The 20,068-nt window shown below is 37.2% G+C and overlaps 1 protein-coding gene across 4 annotated transcripts in view; it reads left to right on the top strand.

Annotated features, from left to right (window-relative positions):
• Positions 1 to 20,068, top strand: part of RBM33 (RNA binding motif protein 33) — a 155,557-nt gene that overhangs the window by 84,084 nt on the left and 51,405 nt on the right. For all 4 annotated transcript variants that reach the window (XM_045290092.1, XM_045290091.1, XM_045290090.1 and 1 more), the window contains 3 exons: positions 15,628 to 15,760; positions 16,139 to 16,482; positions 18,676 to 19,044. In XM_045290092.1, the coding sequence (XP_045146027.1) occupies positions 15,628 to 15,760; positions 16,139 to 16,482; positions 18,676 to 19,044 (846 nt within the window). The remainder of the gene's footprint in view (positions 1 to 15,627; positions 15,761 to 16,138; positions 16,483 to 18,675; positions 19,045 to 20,068) is intronic.

The raw sequence follows: 20,068 nt of genomic DNA, 5'->3' as shown, positions 1-20,068 counted from the left end.
TTGAGAAAAAGCAAGACATAACGCGATCTTGTCATCCCTCCCCCACCCCGTTTAGAACTCTTTAATATCTCCCATTGTTCTTATGACAGACAAATTATTCAGTTTATTCATAGTGCATGCCCAGCTTATTTATTTTAGTATTGTAAGTTCATCAGCGGTCGTGTGATTAATGTCTGTAGATAAAATCCGTGGGTGCAGAGTCCAAGTCTGCTTGTACTCAATGTTAAAAACCTAGGATTGGGCCAATTGTACATGAGGTGAAAATCATGTTTGTTGAAGAAGTGTACACAGCACTTTTATATTGTGCTGTTATGTGACTTAGGTACCCTACGTAAAATCAGTAGTTTAGGAAAAAGCATTTTACTTCATTTATTTTGTGGTTGATAATGTACACAGCAAAACTAAATGCATTGTCGAGTAGATTCTAGCTGATAGCAAGTCTGCAGTATGGAGAACTGTCCGACAGAGCGTCTGTGACTCTAACATCCCAGGATGCAAGCAGACGATCCCACCTTTCCCTGTGGAGCTGCTGGTGCGTTCAAACTGCTGATCTTTTGGTTGCAGCCAAACACCAGGCTCCTGTTCACAGGAAAACAGACCATCTCAATAGTTGCTGCATGTAAAATTCAGCAGTATTTGTAACGTACACTCAACTGTACATTAAGCTCCCAGGTTACGAACATCTGACTTTTTGCTCAATTGCTTCATACTCTTTAATGTTACTATAAATTTGTCTTACTTTGAAATGATGGAACCAATACCTACGTGCAACAAATTCTTTATCACTATCACCTTCACTGTTTTCTTTCAGTATAAAGTAAGATAAAATAAGAATTGTATGCACCTGCTTGGACTTGTTTGTAAAAGCCAATTTTGATGATAATTTTTATGAATTAGAAAAACCATAGAGACCTTTAAGTAGCATATTATGTACAACTCAGCATGGAATTGATATTTTACATTATTTTTAAAATTAAAATTGTAGGCCAAAGTATGATATTCTAGATTAGACTTGATGTAGGAAGACTAGTATTTTAATATCCCATTAGTAAGTATTAGAGAATTGAATAAGCACTATTTAAAACAAACATTTGAATGTTACAATGGCAAACTTGTCAGAAGAGTCCTTATTTCCTTTCATTTTGGAAGAACTTCCTTACGCTCCTGGAGCTCTCTCCCGTCCCCTTCTTTGGTATCAGCAGTCGCTGCACAAGACTGCCACTCCTTCCCATGTGCACTTGTTTGACGAGTTCCGCGAAGCACTTAGTAACTTATTTTACACTTAAAAACTTAGATTTTTCTATTTAGTTTCAATTACAGATAACAGCAGTGATTCCTGAATTTTGAAACATTTCTTATTCTTCTTAGCTCTTTTATTCCCAGTGATCATTTTATTTTTCAGTCAGTTTTTCCCCAGATATAAAACATGGGTTGATCAAAAACAAAAACAAAAACATGGGTTGATTGGTAGCAAATCAGAGAATGATTATGAGGAGCACTTAAAAATGTTTGTGGAAAAATTCCATTTTCACTCAGTTTTTCCACATTTTGAAGCTCTCTCATTTTTTCATACCATTTTCATACTAGAATATCAATCTTTTGCAAATATGTCACAGTTAAATAATAGGTACTTATAAGAGCTGATTTATTAGCATGTTACATAAACATATACCCTTAGAATTGAAAAGGGTTTTAATTGAATGACATAACATCCTTCTCTATTTCAACTCCTCCCTCCCCCCACCCTTATTATTTTTATGCACCCACTACCAGTCCATTTGCTTAGGGAGTCTTCAACAATGTCAGATATTGAAATATGATTTAATAAGACAGTTAAATTTTAAAGTTTTTTCTTTCAAATAAAGTAGTGGGATAGGAGGGGTGGGGGGTTCAGGGGTCTAGTTTTACCTTTTCGCAAACGAGCAAGTACAGTGAAACCTGTAAAAGGCAAGACTTGTATAAGGCAGAAGCCTATCAAAGGGAGAAAAATCAAATACTTTTCACGAAAATGAGCAGCAGCAGAACACCTTATGCCAGGAAACACAAAGGCAGCCCTGTCAAGTCCCAGCGTGCAGGGTTCACGGTCTTTGACTCCAAAGGGTCCCTATGTTTTTGGTCATTAATTTAAAAATTTTAAGTGCTATCATTAATAAGATTTTTCAGTTATGTATTTGTTCTCAAAAAGATTTGTATAGTTCTAAAAGTTTGCCCATTTAAACATCATAACAATAAAATGTTGATTATATGGAAACCTTTAAGTTGCTTTGAGATTTTGCTAACCTGTTTCTGTTTTAATGTAATTACTGTTCATAATAAGCATACCAACAAATTCAGAGTAACTCTTTAGTTTTAAAGATTGTTCACCCAGGGCACTTTGAACTCTATTGTAGCCTTTTGATTTTTCATTGATGTGACAGGTAAATGCTGATATTCCAGGGTAACCAGTTCAGTCCCAAATAGTGCTTTTTGTTTAAATTAGAAATAAAAATTAAGGGTTAAAAGGAATATACTCAGGTGTCAGTTAATCTTAGCAATTATATTATTAGGTAAAACCAATAAGTGAAATTTGCATTTGTGTTTACTCTGAAGTTAGAGCAAATCACAGGTAGCATTCTGTTTTCAGTTAACAGAATACACGGTATCAGGTGGCGGTGATTGACATTTCTTGGATGTGTTTTATCTGGCAGTTCATGCAAATCATGTTTGATGAGACTGCTGCATCAAATTACATTTCTTTCTGATTATAGCTCTTGCAGATGTGATTCCAGACTTTATTCCATCTGGGGGGTGGTGGTGGTGGTAAGCCTTTCCTTTGAACCTTTACTGTTTTTACTTCTTGCCTGCAATTCCTTATTGTTAGCACTTAGGAGAGGAAAGGAGTGATGGGCACTTCTCTTATCAGATCTATAAGTAGTAACGAGCTGGTGGTATAAGATCCTTCCAGCTGTCAGATGTTGTCAAGCTAGTAAGGAGAGAATGCAATTTAAAATGCCGGTGACATAATACTCAACATTCTCCATTTGCTAGTGGGTTTCTGATTAATCATGATTACCATATATTATCATACCATCAAATTTAATCATATCAATGAATTCCCATCTGCAGCAGTAACAGGAGTAGCTAAACACTATGGTAAGAGCTATTATTTAAGGTGGTTTATATAATTCAGTAACCCTTTAACTTTACTTGCTATTCTATCAGCAGGCATTGCGTATGTCCCATAGAGGTCTCAGGATGGGCTAACGGCCACACTAATAACTCACAGGAGGGGGACTACTCACCGAAGCAGTGTCTGTTGCTTTTAAGAGTAGCTGGCTGACCTTTAAAGCTCCATTATGAAAATTGAATTGTGAAATGTTTGATAAGCACAGTAGCAGTTTTTTGTTAGTTTGTTTTCTTACAGTAGCACTGCATTAAACTTCTGACAAAAATGTTAACCTTGAAAGAAATTTCTTAGGTAAATGACCTAGATCTATCGGACATATATGTAGCAGGCTTAACCCTTGCATACATTTGCACCCTAGTTATTTGATAATTTAGCCTATGAAATGTTGACAGTAGCATTGTTTCAAAGTCTTTGAACTCTTCTGTAGGTAAAGGAAATTTCTACCACTCCTTTTTAATTAAGTGCCCTGGAAAACAAACTAGTTTTAAAAATATATTTTCACAGAATTCTCTGAAGGCCCATAGTTCTGGTTAGGTGCCTAAGTATATTTATATGGGCTCAGAAAGAGGATTTACAGTTACTTTGTTCTTAAATAAATACTTAAAAGTTATTCTTCCAGAAGATTAGTTTTTGTTTCTTTTCACTGATCAAATATACTTCTTTTTGCATTCCGGTCTGGAGTTTTGGCGAATGCGTACAGTTATATCACTGTCACTATTAAGATAAAGAGCAACTATCACCACTGGAAACTGCCTTCATGTTGTCTGTTCCGTTTCTCCTCCCTAGCTCCTGGACACATGGGTCTGTTTTCTGATCCTATCAGTGGGCCATGGAAGTAGAATTAGACAGCATGTTATATTTTGAATCTTTTACCTAGTACTGTGCCAGACATTTGAGATCTCTTTGGCTTCTGTTGGGAGTTTTTCCTGTCACTGCAGTCTAGTCAACCCCACGTCACATAGGACAGGACAACCTAGAGCAGCTGCCTGCCTGTGGTTTCCAAGACCGCAAAGTCAATCTTTACAGAAGCTACCGACTCTTCTCTCTCAAGCAACTTAACTTTTGCTTCACAGCTGAGGCTTTAACTGCTATGCTTCCTTGGTTCCAGAAGGAGCTTTCTGACTGCCATGGAGTTGATTACCACACAGGGTAGAATTGCCCAGTGGGGTTCTGAGATTAAATATTTTAAATTGCTCACCTTGATGTTAGCAGTCCAGTTCACCACCCACTACCTCGTCATGGCTCCTCCTGTGAGCCTAAGTTTTCAGTAGATACCTAGTAGTATGAAAGGAGTCATATGGTAAGTGTACTAATAGATTAGTATGCAAAAACAAATGATGCGCCGTACTTTCAGTTGATATAGCTGATATTACTGCGTCGCTTTTTAAATTGGTACCATTTTGAATGAAGTAATATAGTTCCCCTGCATATTTTGTGGGAAATCGTTGGTAAATTTTAAAATGCATATAGTGATTACCCCGTGCCAGATTTTTCTCAGAGATGTATGTGAAACCACGGTATGAAGTTGGTGCCATTACTTTCTCCATTTTACAGATGAGGGAAACAGTCTTAGATTACGTTCACAGAAGTGGGTACAGAAGGTAGGTGGGAGCCAAGTTGAAAGCCCTTCTTTGTCTGTATCCACTCCCTAAACGCTGTACCTCATTAAACTACAGTAACACACGAATTTGTTAAGTTAAATTGTAGCTGCATACAATTATGACAGTCACTACGTGTTAATCTTTAGTCTGGTGAAGCCTGTCTTTAGGTGGGCTGGTTTTTGAGAGGAAAATTGGGGGGTGCAGGCATAAAAGGCTTTTAGTTTTATGAAATAATATAAATAAATAGTCTTTAGTACGTGTATCAAAAGCAGTATATGAAATAAAAGATTTTAAAATTGTACTGCATGTTCTACTTTACTACTTGACCTAGTAACCTTATCTTAATGTATTTAAAACCACAGTGTCCCCCTCCCAGTATAAGATTGAGCAGTTGATAGTGGTTTGTGTCTTCTTAATCTGTAAAATGCATCTATAAATAGAAATGTCGTATCTTTGAGAAAAATGAATAAGTATTTATGCATGGCATAACCTAAAAGAAGGGAAAAAAAATCTATGGAGAATATGGAAATAAGGGGATTAACATAGAGGGCTACAATTTTAATTATGTCAGGGGTCACTAGTGGTCTCTATTCTTTGCATTTAACCCATTTAATCAGAATTAAGCGAGAGGCCCTTCTTAAGTATCAGTTGGTTTCTTATATACTTTGCATTTTAAGTGAGATTAATAAATGAAAACATGCTGTAGAGAAAGGTAATTTATTGAAAGATTTCATGCCGTTTCAATGACACTGCTAAGGTATTTAATTAGTCTTATTAAAATATACTGACTGACCCTTTGGGGGAAGCTGATAAGTCACACAATAGTTGTGAGAGCTTCTTTATTCTTTGCTTTATACGATTAACTTTGTGCTAAGCAATTTATGCAAAGTTTTCCGTTTCTTTTTTCTTTTTTTGTAACAAGTTATCAGTTCTTTCTGAATAGGATTAATATAGATAGCATCATATAATTAGCAAGAGATGCAAAAAAGTGAAAGTATAATTTGTATAAGAATTATATCACAAAGAATGATAACTTTTACTTTGAATTTTTAAGAGGATATAAAGAAAAGCAAAACAGAGCAATTATTTCAAGGGATTAAAGTAGCCTCTTTCAAAAGGTAGACTTAGCCCAGTACTTAAAGTTCTGTTAAGTGAGGTATTTACAACTCACTAATAGTCTTCAAATCTGCATTTGGTAGAGGGAATTGGTAATCTCTTATTCTTTATACTTGGGAAATGATAGGCATTAATAGAGGAATGATCATTTCCTCATATATAGTGAACAATAACTTTGGAACGCTTGAAGCCATTTGTTTTGGTAAATTTGTTAAGAGAAGTTGTGTGCTGCCATTGTAAGAACGCTTTATAAATCAAGGCTCTGAAAACCCGCATTGTTGCCCTGAATTGTCACTTGTAGACACTGTGGCCTTGGGTAATCTTTCAGCTCTATAAACCTGAGGTTTTTTGTTCCTCAAGGAACTGTTAATTGTTTTGTGTGTATCTTGGGGCTGTATTGATGCCAGAGAAAACATTTTAGTTGTCTTGTGTCAGGATGTGAAGTAGGTGGCATACAGCAGAAAACTCAGTTAAAAGTAATCTTAAACATCACATCAAGTGTATTGTTTTTTGCACAAATTTGAGAATGATCTGAGTTAGTAATTGCATCTCTAAGATGCTCTCTGGGACTCATAATTTTTCTTACTCAACCATCACTTGCATGCTTAGCTGGGTATTACACAGTGAAAGATGGGAAGGAATCAAGGCAGGTATGTGTGTTTCTCTAGTCATCCCCAACTTCCACTTAGCACAGTTTTGTATATAATGTGTCCAATAAATAATGGGCACACGCACAGTATATAGGAACAAAGGGGGTTGTGCATTTGGGGTGGGGCCAGGACACCCAGGTATTTACATATAACTGCTGTGTATTTTGTTGTCCAGAACAGAGTCACAAGACCACCTTGTGGTCAGGAAATTGGAATACAAGCGGGCTTCAAAAAGCTCATGGTAAAATGAAATGGAAGGATAATGGGATTTTCCTACAGACATTTTGAGGCCCCCTTATATGTAATCTGTTAGCTAGACATATTGTTTCCTGAATAAAATTGAGTCTGTAATTTATAAAGAAGAATTGAAATTTTATACTAAGTAAGCAACTAGCAGTCTTTTCTATGTACTAAACTTTTAACTAAACAGAATCTTAAGCTGTAAGAGGAAAAGGAAAAAACAGATGGCACCTGTAGTTGTAGTTTAATGATGCCTTCTCTCTGAAACATCCTATCTCGATCAAAACGGTAAGATTGACAGCATTCCGTTAATAGGTTTTAGGACTTTAGAGTTCAAAAGTTTCAACATTTCCTCATGGGCCAAACCCTAGCATCCATTGAAGCATATTTTTGACCATGACAAGATTCTACATCTTTATAGAAGAATTTCACCCCTTATGTGCATTATCTGACATCTCAAAGGAAATAGCCTTTTTCTTCTGTTTATTTTATGAATCAATCACTGAGTTTCTTAATAGTGTCTTTTGTGATCTGGCCCCTCTTTTCTGATCATCCGACCACTGGCCAACATGCAAGCAGTTGTCATCTTGGAAAAGATGCGCCATGACTTCCTCCTGATTGTATCTGATCTATTTACTGATAAAGGTGTCTCTTGTGTGGATCTCTAATCATAAAAGGCCAGTAGTGTTATTTCAGCTTCTCTTTGGCGCAAATGGATCGCCTGCTGTGGAAACCAACCCTGCTCCTTGCTTTTACTCTGGCACAGAATTTCTATGACTGTCTGACTTTTGGCTTGATCTAGCATTTTGTAGTTTTCTTCGTTCTAAAATACACATATAGCATGTTACATATACATGCATGATTATAAAACATTTAGACCAGGAAGGAAATATGTAGGTAAATCTCTACAGCTTCTCATTTATAACAAGTTATATATAGCATAATGGTTAAGTGCATATCCTCTGGAGTTAGATAACTTGGGTTTGAATCCAGGCTCTGCTACTTTTAAACTTTATTCTGTACAAGGTGTTTAAATTGTTGAAGGAATTTTGTAAAGAGAACACCTAGAGCATAGAACTGTTGTAAAGATCAGATGAGGTACTATAGACAGTATTTGCACACTAGGGGATCACTGTTATTTCTAGTAATATTTAACCTGAGCTATTAATGGTATGGGGAGGACCTGAGGTTGCTATAACATGAGCCCGAGTTGGGAATTTGAGATAGGGCTACTAAGTGAATGATAGGGCTGTAATACAAAGCTGGACCAGAACCCAATCAGGCTAGTCCACGTTTTTAGTTACAAAGTGTATTTAGAATAGATTCTAAGTATTGTTCTTCCTAAACGGAATATGAAAAGGTCATCTAGAAATTAGAATAAAGTTTTGAGTCATTACTACTGATGTGTTTTAAAACATTATGTTCTACTTTAAATAAAGTTTTTAGTCATTAGGACTGGTGTATTTTAAAGCGTTATGTACTACTGAGTGTAGCCAAGTATTCCTTGTTACTTGAGAGAGAATGTGGGGACTTTGCTATATATATTGCTAAAATTTGAATGTTTGAATGTATGCATTTAGACAATAAATGGGTGATTTTGTAAAATGAAAGGAAGCTTGAGGTAAAGATGATAATCACAACTTGAAAATTCTAAGGAATGGCCAAAGTTTATAATCCCCATGTATTTTTAATATAATGCAAAAAAGTTAAGAATTTATGAATTTTTAAAATATCTGATAGTACTTAGAAACCCAAGAAGTAATGTACCAAGTTTTCAGGCAGTTTGAAGTTTTTGATGAAAATGTAGCCACATCACTCTCTGAGTTCATTGTCATAATATATTAACTACCACTTTTTAAGACCCAAGATAAAGGGGTTAAGAAAAGAATACTTTTCTATGATCTCAACCCGTGACAGCGTGAAAAATCAACGCTTAGCAGGCTTACAACGGAGTAGAAACTATCCTTACTTTTTCTGTTATATTTTGCCTTATCTGTAATGAGAAAACCTATCTTTTAGAGAACTTGAAACGGACTCTAACAGGCTTAGAATGAGTCCCGGTTCCTGTTGGGGCAGCCACCTGACCAGGTCTGTTCCCAGCTGTAGCAATAGAGGAGGAAACTTGAAGCACTAAAACGCAGTCATGGCATTTAGAAGTACAAGAGTAAGTCAGAACGCATTGGTAGTAGGGTTACAGCTCATACACACACAGGCTTATTCCAAGCCAGTTGTCCCTAGACGTGTCTGCAATTAGTGGGTGGCTGCAGACAAGTTCTTCTCTCAGTAATATGTTTGAATTAATCTCTCCAGGGGTGCCAGCAAAAACAGATCACCCCAAACACAGGCTTCCAAGGGGGATCATCTGGCCCGTTCCAGGCAGGGCCAGAGAAGTCAGCTTAAAGTGTCACAGGCACTCAGAATGTTTTTGGGATTTCCAAGGGCCCTCTTGATAGATTGTCTTGAAGGAAGGACATTGGATGATCACAGGGACTTGTGAAGAAGAAGTTGGAAGAAAATAGAAAACTGCATAGAAAACACACCAAGGAACTGTTTCCAGTCATGACAACACACCTGCTCATTGTTGGAGAGTAGTGAGAGCTGTCCTGTGCGAATTGTCTTGGGACACTTTACCCTGTCCACTTTACAGCCCTGATCTTGCTCCTTCAGAATTTTCTTCTTCTTGCCTCCTTTCAGTCTCCCTTTTGTTCACCAGACTCAAAAACCATTTAAAAGGGACATGATCTCAGTCCCCCGATGGTGCCAAAATTGCTGCTTTGCCGCGGTATAAGGCAAAGCCTGCGGAAGTCTTGGGAGGGTTTTGGAGGAAGGATCACCTCGAAGCCCGCCTTCACAAGGGTATAGCTGGGGAGATGAGGAGCAACAGTTACTGGACGTTTACTTACTCTGTCCAGTCAGGTTGCCTTGATTTTTATAGCAACATTTTTTGACTTGTCATCATAACTGCGTATTTCATAAGAAATGGAAGTGTGTTTCAGTGCATTACTAATTCAGCGTTACAAGAGCCATGCAGCAATACATAGCAGCACTTCACATATTAAATAATGACGAAAACCGTTTATTAGCAAAGACAGCTCAGAAACCTTTGTTAGCATGTTTTGATTTTGGGCAAAATCAAAGACGTAAAGGAGAACCTGGCATTCCTTATCTTCCATGACAACTGGTTAAAAGCTACAGAAGTCTTCTGTTTTCCTCTCCTTAGATTGAGTTCTGCCTTTTATTTATTGGTAGCACAAAATGGAGATAAAGTGAAAGCAAAATGTAACCACTAGGTAACCGCAATAGAAACGAACAACCACGTAGCTTAGCTGAAATAGGAGAAAAGCGAAGACTTATTGGTCATTGCTAAAAGCCACTGAGTCCATTCCATCTCATAGCAACACTGTGTACAACAGAATGATGCACTACCAGGTCCTGCACCATCCTCAAAATTGTTAACTTTGAACCTGTTCTTGTAGCTACTGTGTCAGGCCATCTCATCAAGGGCTTTCCTCTTTTTTTGCTGAACCCCTGCAATCAACTGGTAGTAGTGTATAATTGCCTCCCTACAATAAACTGGTAGTAGTGTATAATTGCCTCCCTGCAATAAACTGGTAGTAGTGTATAATTGCCTCCCTGCAGTAAACTGGTAGTAGTGTATAATTGCCTCCCTGCAATCAACTAGTAGTAGTGTATAATTGCCTCTTATTTCTAAGCAACTAAATAAATTCAGCTTGACTATACTCTTTGTTGAAATGGGTCAAACAGTTGAAAACTGGCAAAAAGTTTTCACACTAATAATGATTTCTACAATTCTAATAGCTACATTCTTTAAGGGCTAAATGGAAATTACCCAAAGGTCTCTTCCCTCTTCATAACTGAATGCTTTGTTCGCTTCCTTCTTTCTGACACCTTCTCCCTATATCTGTGCTTTTTTTCTCAGCTCATTAGCATAGTGGTGACTGATGGAGCTAATGAGTTATGAGCCCTAAAATATGCTGACTGTAGTTAAGGTCGAAAACTTGTCAACAAGTCAGTAGACTAATACTTTGAATCTCTTAAAATTCACTGCTTTTGTTTTTTTAAATGAAAAACTGACCAAATGCAGTGGTAGATAAAGTGAGAATATAAATGTTTTGAACAAATAAACTGGTACTAAAAGTTAGCAGCAGGCACATTGTTTATGCTAGAAAGGTAGAAAGCAGAAAGGGTAGAAGTACAGTAGGAGAGTCCAGAGGCTATGGGGACTACATGGGACTGCTTGTATGATGGTGTGCCTTAACACAGTCCCTGGTAATCTCTTATCAGAGAGGTAACATGGTGGGAGAAGGGACTAGAAAATGGCCAAACATTTTAAATTATTATATGATGGGTGGATGAAGGAGCTGACCAGGGACAGGTTAAAAAAAAACAAAACCCAAAAAAACTTTACCCAAGTGACATTAACCAGTTAACATTAAACATACACTTTAGTGATACTGATTTCAAGTAATGAGATCTTCTCAGTCTGTAGGTAGGAGTTGGGATACAGGGGTAGAGAAGCCGGACCCTTGGACTGACTTATGGCTTGAGTGCAAGGATCTCCAGAAACCGAAGGAGCAAGGTTCTGAGGTCAGGAAGCTGGGAAAGTGAAGTAGAGACAGGAGGAAATGATGGGTCGATAGAGAGGATTGTAAAAGAGGCATTTTTCATACACAGGGATTTCTCCTTTGGGCTGAGGTATAAACATGATTTTAGGAAGTTTCCGGATATTTCGGTTAGAATTGGGGGCAAACTACTCTCGTCATGTTTTAAAATCCCCAGTTTTAATAAAACTTAGGTAAGTTGAAGCTGTTTCCATATTTGCATTTGTCAGAAATAAAATACATCTTTGTGCAAGTTCGAGTTGTTTTTCTTGAATATTGAAATCTCTGGTTGAGTGAATATAATATAATTTTAAACTACTAAGATAGTGTGATTTTGGGCAAATGGTTTCACATCTGAAGTAAGTTCCAATTTTCTCAGCTGTGAAATGGGACTCATGGCCTTACCTTCAGTGCCACGTGTATAATGAGGTCATGTGGACAAAGGACTTACCACACACTAAATGAACAACAAATGTAGAAATCCTGTTTTCTCATCAGGTATTCCTTGGTCCCCTGATCCTTTATCTCTGCCAGTGGACCTAGGATTCTTTTAGCTTTCATTGGCTTTTAGCAAAGTAAATCCTGGTAAAGCATTGATTTGTGGCTGGCTTAGGTTAGATTCAATGGCATGACTTATTTAAATTACATGAGATTGTGTAGTAGCTGTAGAGTAGGGAGTGGTCAGGCATATTGAGTGAGGTACAAAAAGGCCGAAAATATTTGCTAAGTGGAAATTCATATTCTTACTGTTATGCCTTTCTGTTTGATCATTCGGGACCTGTCCCTTGCTTCAAAACCCCTTTACCCAGACTTCAAGTTGGCCTCTACCTTTTTTGTTCTTGTGTTCAGATAACTGTTAAGATTAGTTTTCTGAATTAAGAAGCCAAAATCTGTTTGTGACTACAGTATACAAATTTTCCTTCTAAAAAGAGTTAGAAATTTCAGCAATTTCAGCAATTGACCTTTATAGCCATTAATTTTTGTTTTGTTTTCTTTACACTGTGGTGTTTTGTCTCTCTTAACTAAGTGACAGAGTTTTGGTGTATAGGTTTTGCAACTTTCAGTTCAAATTAGTTCAATGTATCTTATATGGTCCCTTCTGTATTTATGCATTTTGGGGAAAAAATTATCGTCCTTTTGTAAGAAATGCCAAGTCAAGTATACATAAAAACAATTTTGAAACGTATATGAAAAAAAATTTGCTTTGGGTCAGCCCTTGTTAATTTGTATAATCAAATTGAATATATTAGAGGTAGTCGGACTTGTCAAATCTCTGTGCAAAATAGAAGGCGGTGAATTTTTGTTTTATTTGTCAAAATAATAACCATGTCATTTTATTATCCTTCAGAACATATTGAAGATTACATTAAATAATGTTATGAAATCTTTATATGCGTGTCAGAGTGATGCAGTCTAAGAGTTTGACCTCATCTAAGAGTGAATCACCATCAGCAGCAGCTCAGATTTGGTCCATGGGGTGGAGTCAGACACACCTCCGTTCTGTGGCATTTTCACCAATGTTGACACCATCTCCTTCTCATGGCCCCAGTGCCCGAAGACCCCACACTCTGCCAGCAAACCTCCTGTCTCTGCCGCCGAGCTTTGCACTCTGTTGACCTGGGATGCCCACTGCACCTCAGCTTCCTGCTTCCGCTGCTGCACTCCATTCCTGGTGTAGTTTTAGGGGTGGTTATGCAATCCATCTGTCTGCCTTTGGCGTGGCTTATTTTCAGCCTAGTGGGATGGCAAAACCGACCAGTCCCTTGGTAGGGTCCCATGCATCTTATTTACGTTATTATCTCATCCAATCTTGGTGGGTTACAAGCAGCCATTTTGTGGGCAGTACAAAGACTACAACTAGAAAAGATCTATCAACTAATTTTCTGCCCTGTAATATGCCTGAATAAAGTTGATATATGTTACAACTAGAAAAGTAAAAGTTTTTGCAGAAATACTGTTAGAGGGAGAGAGAACACAAATAACCACACACCCGTTTCATTGATTTCAACCAAAAACAGGGGTCTTTTTTTAAGTAAAACTTGGCAGGGGCAAGTCCAGTGAACCTACTAATTTAATAAGTTGCAATATATAATATTCTATCCTATTAGGAATACGGTGGGTTTTTTTTGCCTTAAAATTTTTTTTTTAATTATTATTTTAAAAATTTTTTATAAATCATTTTATTAGGGGCTCATACAACTCTTATCACAGTCTATACATACATCAATTGTGTAAAGCATATTTGTACATTCATTGCCCTCATCATTCTCAGAACATTTCCTCTCCACTTAAGCCCCCGGCATTAGGTCGGAACACGTTTTTATCATGTTTTGATAAAAGTAAAAATAATATTTTAAAATAGCCACATCAAAGCACCATATGAGTAAAGACTTAATGAATATTATGATGAAATGTATATATTTATTAGGAGTACAAAACTTTCTAATTAAATATGAGTGCAATGTGTATATGTTTTACAGCCCTAAGTACTTATGTTTATTACTTTGCTAATTAATATGTTTGCCAAGAGTCAAAAAACTTCTAAATATCAAATATTGATAAGATAAGGATTTCTTTTATTTCACCCAAAAACAGTAGGCAAAGATAAGAATTTATGCTCTAGATTTTTTGTTTCACATTATTTCCATACATACCTCTTTTTTTATTATGGTATAATGTTTTAAATATTCCTTCATATTTATTACCTTCATTCTTACAAGTTTTGGTATTTATACACTCACTCACTCACTCACTCACTCACTCACTCACTCACTCACTCACTCACTCACATCCAAACAATTCTGATTCCTAGAGACCCTATAGGACTTGGTAGAACTGCTCCTTGTGGGTTTTGACTGTCACTCTGTAAGAGAGTAGAAAACCTCATCTTTCTCCTGAGTAGCAGCTGATGGTTTTGAACTCCTAACCTTGGGGTTAACAGTTCAATGCATAACTTCTTCCTCACCAGGGATCCTGTGGTATTTATACTAGTGTCATTTAATATTCTGTTTTCAGTGAAAAGTTTATGTTCCCATTGACAAATTTTACACAGGTTGTCCAATGGGATTGCATTAATTATATTTTCCACATGTGTACGCGTGTTCTTGAATTGTATTCTGGTTGCTTCATTTTCAGTACTCTACTTTCCTTGTTACTTTATTGTCTCTCATCTTTGCTTTAAAATAATTGTTGACCTTTTGGTTATTATACTCGTGTTCATTTTTGCCATATCTTCTTCACTGTGCTTGTCTTTAGCAATGGACCTGAACATGGGTTGGCAGGTTTTTAAAGGGAGAAGGAACGCAAATGTAGTTTAAAGTAGTGTCATTTCAAAAAAAAAGTCATTTAGTGGGAGAAGCTAATTTTATTAGGTAATAAGAATATTGATAAGGTAGAATTTTAAGTGTGTAAGACAGGAGTGTGACTTTAAAGATGAAAAAGGTTGGCTTTGTTTCAGAGAATAAGGGGTTATTGGATGTAAATTATTTTGATGATATACAGAAATTAATGAATTCCTTTTTTGAAAATGTGAAAACATGGGACTTTTTAAAAAATGTGGTTTTAAAGAATGTAAATATGGATAGCTTTAAATATTCCCTGAATCGTTGAAAAACTGATAGAAAAATGGGTGTAATTTTAATTTGTCTCTCCAGAGTTCGAGTAGCATATAGCTATTGAAAACTGTTTGTTTGAATTTTTTTAATCTAAAGGAATCTGTATAGTAATTTCTTTCGAAGTAATTTGGTTTCTTAAATAGTTTACATTTCTGTTTCATCAGAGATTACTGATGTTTTGTTAGGGTTCACATTGAATTTCTTTTTATTCTTTTGAAGGAAAGCAGTTTCATTGCCATAGCTATGGTTGTGTTAAATAGGTAGCAAAGAACAGCCTGGTTTGAGAAGATAAATGTCAAGAGTGCCCAAAGTAGACATTTAGTCTTTCAGATTAATGGCAAAGAAGGTCAGTAATTGTATGGATTTCAAGAAGCTTAGAAAATAATATTCTTGTGGTGCTATAGTCATATTGAAATGTTGAATTAACTTCTAGATACGGCATTTTTGCTTTTTGACTAGTTTATTGTGACAGAATCTATTTTGATTCCCAATTATATGGAATATAGCTGATAAACTACTTGATATGTTCTGGAGGAAAACTTAGAACCATGTATATATTTGTGAAATTTATGGATTGTTTTTTCTGACTTTTCATACTATTTTCTTCTTGTTCTCCAGGGCCCTCCGGAATTTCCACAGCATACACCTGGACCTGTTCCCAATAATTTTAACCAGCCCCCACGGCTTCCTCTTCAGGACCAGTGGAGAGCGCCCCCCCCTCCTCAGGAACGGGACCCTTTTTTCTTAGGAGGTAGATAACGAAAGTGACATAACACAGGTTCCCCACACACACACACACACTTATAATTTCTAATTGAATTTCGGGGATTTTGTTAAGATTCTCAGCTTTATACCATGGCTATTCTGTCTTTGTCTTTCTCTCATATTGGATGCTGAAATTGGGTATTTTTGATATCTGAAATGTGGAGATCTCATAAAAGAAGAAAACATTAGTAGACTAGAACTAATGAAAAAGTTTAGAAATAAAAGGAAAAACATAGAATTCTAATTTGTCTCCAAACATATCCTGTAACTTTGGGCTATAATAAAGCAACATATTTTCTTTTTTCTTCTAAGAAATGTATGTGTTTATAACCCAGGAGGTAATGTTGATTGTACCACCATTTAGTTTCAGGTGAACCAAGGTTTCCAAGTCATCTTTTTCTGGAACAAAGGAGTCCACCTCCACCTCCACCTCCTCCCACACTTCTTAACAGTACTCATCCTGTTCCTACTCCGAGTTCTTTACCGTTCACTCAGCCTGGACCCGCATTTAATCAACAAGGACAGCAGCCAGGATTTCCGAGAGAAAGGCCTGTAAGACCAAACCTTCAACCTCCAGGCCCAGTGGGGATTCTTCACTTTAGCCCGCCAGGATCAGCAAATACACGGCCTTTTATTCCTCCCAGACAGCCGTTCTTGCCTGGCCCAGGACAGCCATTTCTACCAACACATGCACAGCCTAATCTGCAGGTATGTATCCCGAGGAACACTTGAAACTTCATGTTTCGTTGTAAATCATAAAAGTGAAGTTTCCATTTTTTTTATTGTGATCTAATTGACATTATTTGAAGAATAAGGATATTTACCTTAAATGTGCTGTATATTAAAAGACAACTTTCTTGGAATTGTTGTTTATCTCCATAAGAAGAGGAGAAATGGAAAGATATGTCCTTTTAAGCAATGAGAAAAATATACTAAGATTTTTAAAGGAATGTACTGTTAGTAAAATACATTTGCTCATCGTTGAATGTTTCTTAAAAGGTTTATGCTAATAGAAGTAGACAACTTTGTAAATTATATTCTTACACTATATGAGAACAAGTTAAAAAGAATTGCTTCAAAATCATAGAAGCCGTTATTAAGCAAAAATAACAAGAAGTTACTGCTATTCTTTCTTGGCATGTCTCCATCTAAGTCTGTAAAATTCCGAGGGAGTAGTGAATTGGGCTGTTAACTGCAAGGTCACCTTGGGAAAACACCAGCTGCTCCGTGGGAGAAAGATGAACTTTCTACTCCCATAAACGTGCATGCTTGTGGAAGCCCCGTTGCAGTTCTGCTCTGTCCTTTGTAGTTTGCGTATGAGTTGGAATTGACTTGGTAGAAGTGAGTTTGGGAACCTTTCCAAAGAATTCAGCGCCCTCTGTGTCGTGTCAAAATGACATTTCTGACACCCTCGAGGGACTCGTGTAGTGTTAATATGAAGGTTTTTTTGAGCTTCGGGAACAAAAGCCTGAAATGGGCTAGATCATGGCTGTAGATGAGGTAAGGTTTCCCAATGAAACTCGGATGGGACCAGGTGCATTGTCATGATGAATAAAAATTTCCTAGTCTTTTCACCAGTGCAGTTTTCAATTTTCTTTAAACTCCTTTCTTATAATATAGCCCCTATGCTTTTCCCATGACCTTCTAGAAAATGTATCAGTAGTACCACTTTGGGTCCTTCAGAGCAGTCATGCAAACTGGTCCAGCAGATAGACTCAGGAGCCATTGTTTTGATTGGACTGGTTTTCTTTTTAAGGCACCCTAACAAGACAAGTGTGTTACTGAGAGCACTTGTCTTCAGTCATTCACTGAGCCCAGAGACGTGCTTAAGCAGGTTTTGTTTGGAATAAACTTACATATGTATGAACCGGAACCTGTGATTGAGCATCACACATAAGAAAATACTATCGCTCCATACTCTTTCTTACTCTTGACTTGAGTGCCCTCTGCTGGTGGAATCATGTTTCATAGATCAACTTCAGGATTTGTCATCTTTCTTACCCAGTGTATTTCTTCTTTTAAGTTTGTTGTTGTATAAATACATCTGTGATGATATGCTTCACTCATTCCTTTAGAAACACAATAGAATATGTGTCTAAAAACAGGTGATTATTATTTAAGGTGTTAAAGCAGAGTAAAAGATTTTAATTTTTCTTTACAATTCATCTTTATTGTAGAAATGCTAATATAAATTTAATAATCTGATCACCTAAAAACAATCACCACACATTTGTATATGTATGATTTCGGTCTTTTTTTAATGCATGCATTCTCATTACCATGCCTTCCCACCCCGTCCTCACTTAATACATCATTATTGTTTTTGTGGCAGTGAATTTTTCATCACGACATCATTTTTAAAAGGAGCCCTAATGATGTAGGTCAACAGTTTGACCTAGCAGTTACTCATGGCAGAAAGATGAGATCGTCTATGCCCACGAAGAGTCCAAAACCCCCAGGGGCAGTTCTACCCTGCCCTACAGGGTTGCTGGGAGTCAGAATTGACTCAATGGCAGTGAGTTCTTACATCATACCTCGTTATAAACGTCACAAGATTATGCTTTATGATGGTCTGTGTTTGCACGTGTGTGTGTCTCTCCTCACCCTTTAAGATTTTGGTATGTAAACAGTGCTGTAGACAATGTCCTGAAGGCCAAGTGTTGGCTGGCATTTTTAGTTACTTAAGATTAACAGTATGGAATGACTGAGTTAAAAGGATTTAGGACAAATAAAATTTAAGATCGTTTTGGCTTTTTACTGTATTTAAGATAGTATTATTGTCAATAAATCTAACATGAAGTTGTAATACCATTTAAAATTTCTGTGTTGAGTGACTGAATTGAAATATAACTAGGATCTACATTTACAAACTCCTGCTTTTCTTTTCTTTTGAACCTGCAGGGGCCACTGCATCCTCCATTGCCACCTCCACATCAACCTCAGCCTCAACAGCAGCAACCTCAGCATCAGCAGCAGCCCCAGCATCATCAGCACCAGCCCCCGCTTCAACCCCAACACCAACCACCACATCAGCCTCCACACCAACCTCCTCCCCAGCATCAGCCTCCTCACCAGCCACAGCATCAGCCACAGCACCAGCCTCCACATCAACCTCAGCAGCACCAGCACCAGCACCACCACCACCTTTCTGTTCCTCCTCCTCCTCTGATGCCCATGTCTCAGCCACAGTTTCGGCCTCATATGCAGACGGCTCAGCCTCAGCCGAGTAACAGTAGAATGCAGTGTCCCCAGCGGCAAGGTCTGAGGCATGTAGGTATCACACCGTGTTTGTTGTCTCCCTCGGAGGCCTTTAAGTTATAGGACTTTGGGGGCATTATTTGTGAGTTAGAATTTATTCCATTTCTTATTTAAATTGGTAAAACATGTAGCATATCTACAGTAGATCAGTATGTCGAGACCAAAGTGTTGATGTTACTAGGTGTGGAGGAAGGGGAGATGGGATCATTTTTGATGAAGGATACTACTTTGTGTGAAGGGTAAAGGAAAATTTTTGAAACTGGTGGTGGTTGCAGAACACTGTGAATATAATTACACTGAATTCTAGACCTAAAAATAGCTAAGATGATAAATGTTTTCTTATATGATATATATTTGCTATAATGTGTATCTCAATAAGCTTCAAATTTTAAATGTTCACTGAAATGAATGATCTTGGGCGGGGTCAGGGAACACTAGGAGATTTCTTAACTGAAGAATTGAATAATTTAGTTATTTTTGTATAATAACTGTATTAATATTACTTAATTTCAATGATACCAACGAAAACAAACTCCGTATCAGATTGCCTGTGACTCACGTGGCACAAAGCAGAACTGCTCCAGAGGGTTCTCTTGGTTCGAAACTTTTATGTCAGCAGCCAATCCCCACTGAACTTGTTCATAGACACATAATTTTAGAAAATGTCTTTTATTGATAAGATACTCTATGCCAGTGGATTACTTTTTATTGTATAGATGACCTCTACCGCTGAGTTCTAAACAGGTAAATAAAATCAGCAATAATATATAGACGATCTTGTGTGGTCAGACACAACTCTAGACCTTTTACTGGTTCACCCTTCAGTTACAAGCATGGCATGGAGTCCCAGTGCATCTCAGTTTTCCGGATACGTGCCACCCCCGCCCCATTCCCGTAGAGATAAAAATGGTAGAAGAAAGCATTTTTAGACTTGAGGAGAGGGTGCTTTGTAACCTTGATTTTGTTTTGTTAGAATAATGGCAGAATGTAGCAGGAGCCGTATGGACTTTAAATCTCTGACCTGAGTGATCTTGGA

This window comes from Echinops telfairi, unplaced genomic scaffold, assembly GCF_000313985.2.
Source record: "Echinops telfairi isolate 266 unplaced genomic scaffold, ASM31398v2 ScPeMD7_31;HRSCAF=116, whole genome shotgun sequence".
NCBI lineage: Eukaryota > Metazoa > Chordata > Mammalia > Afrosoricida > Tenrecidae > Echinops > Echinops telfairi.
This window is presented reverse-complemented; position numbering and strand designations above follow the sequence as displayed.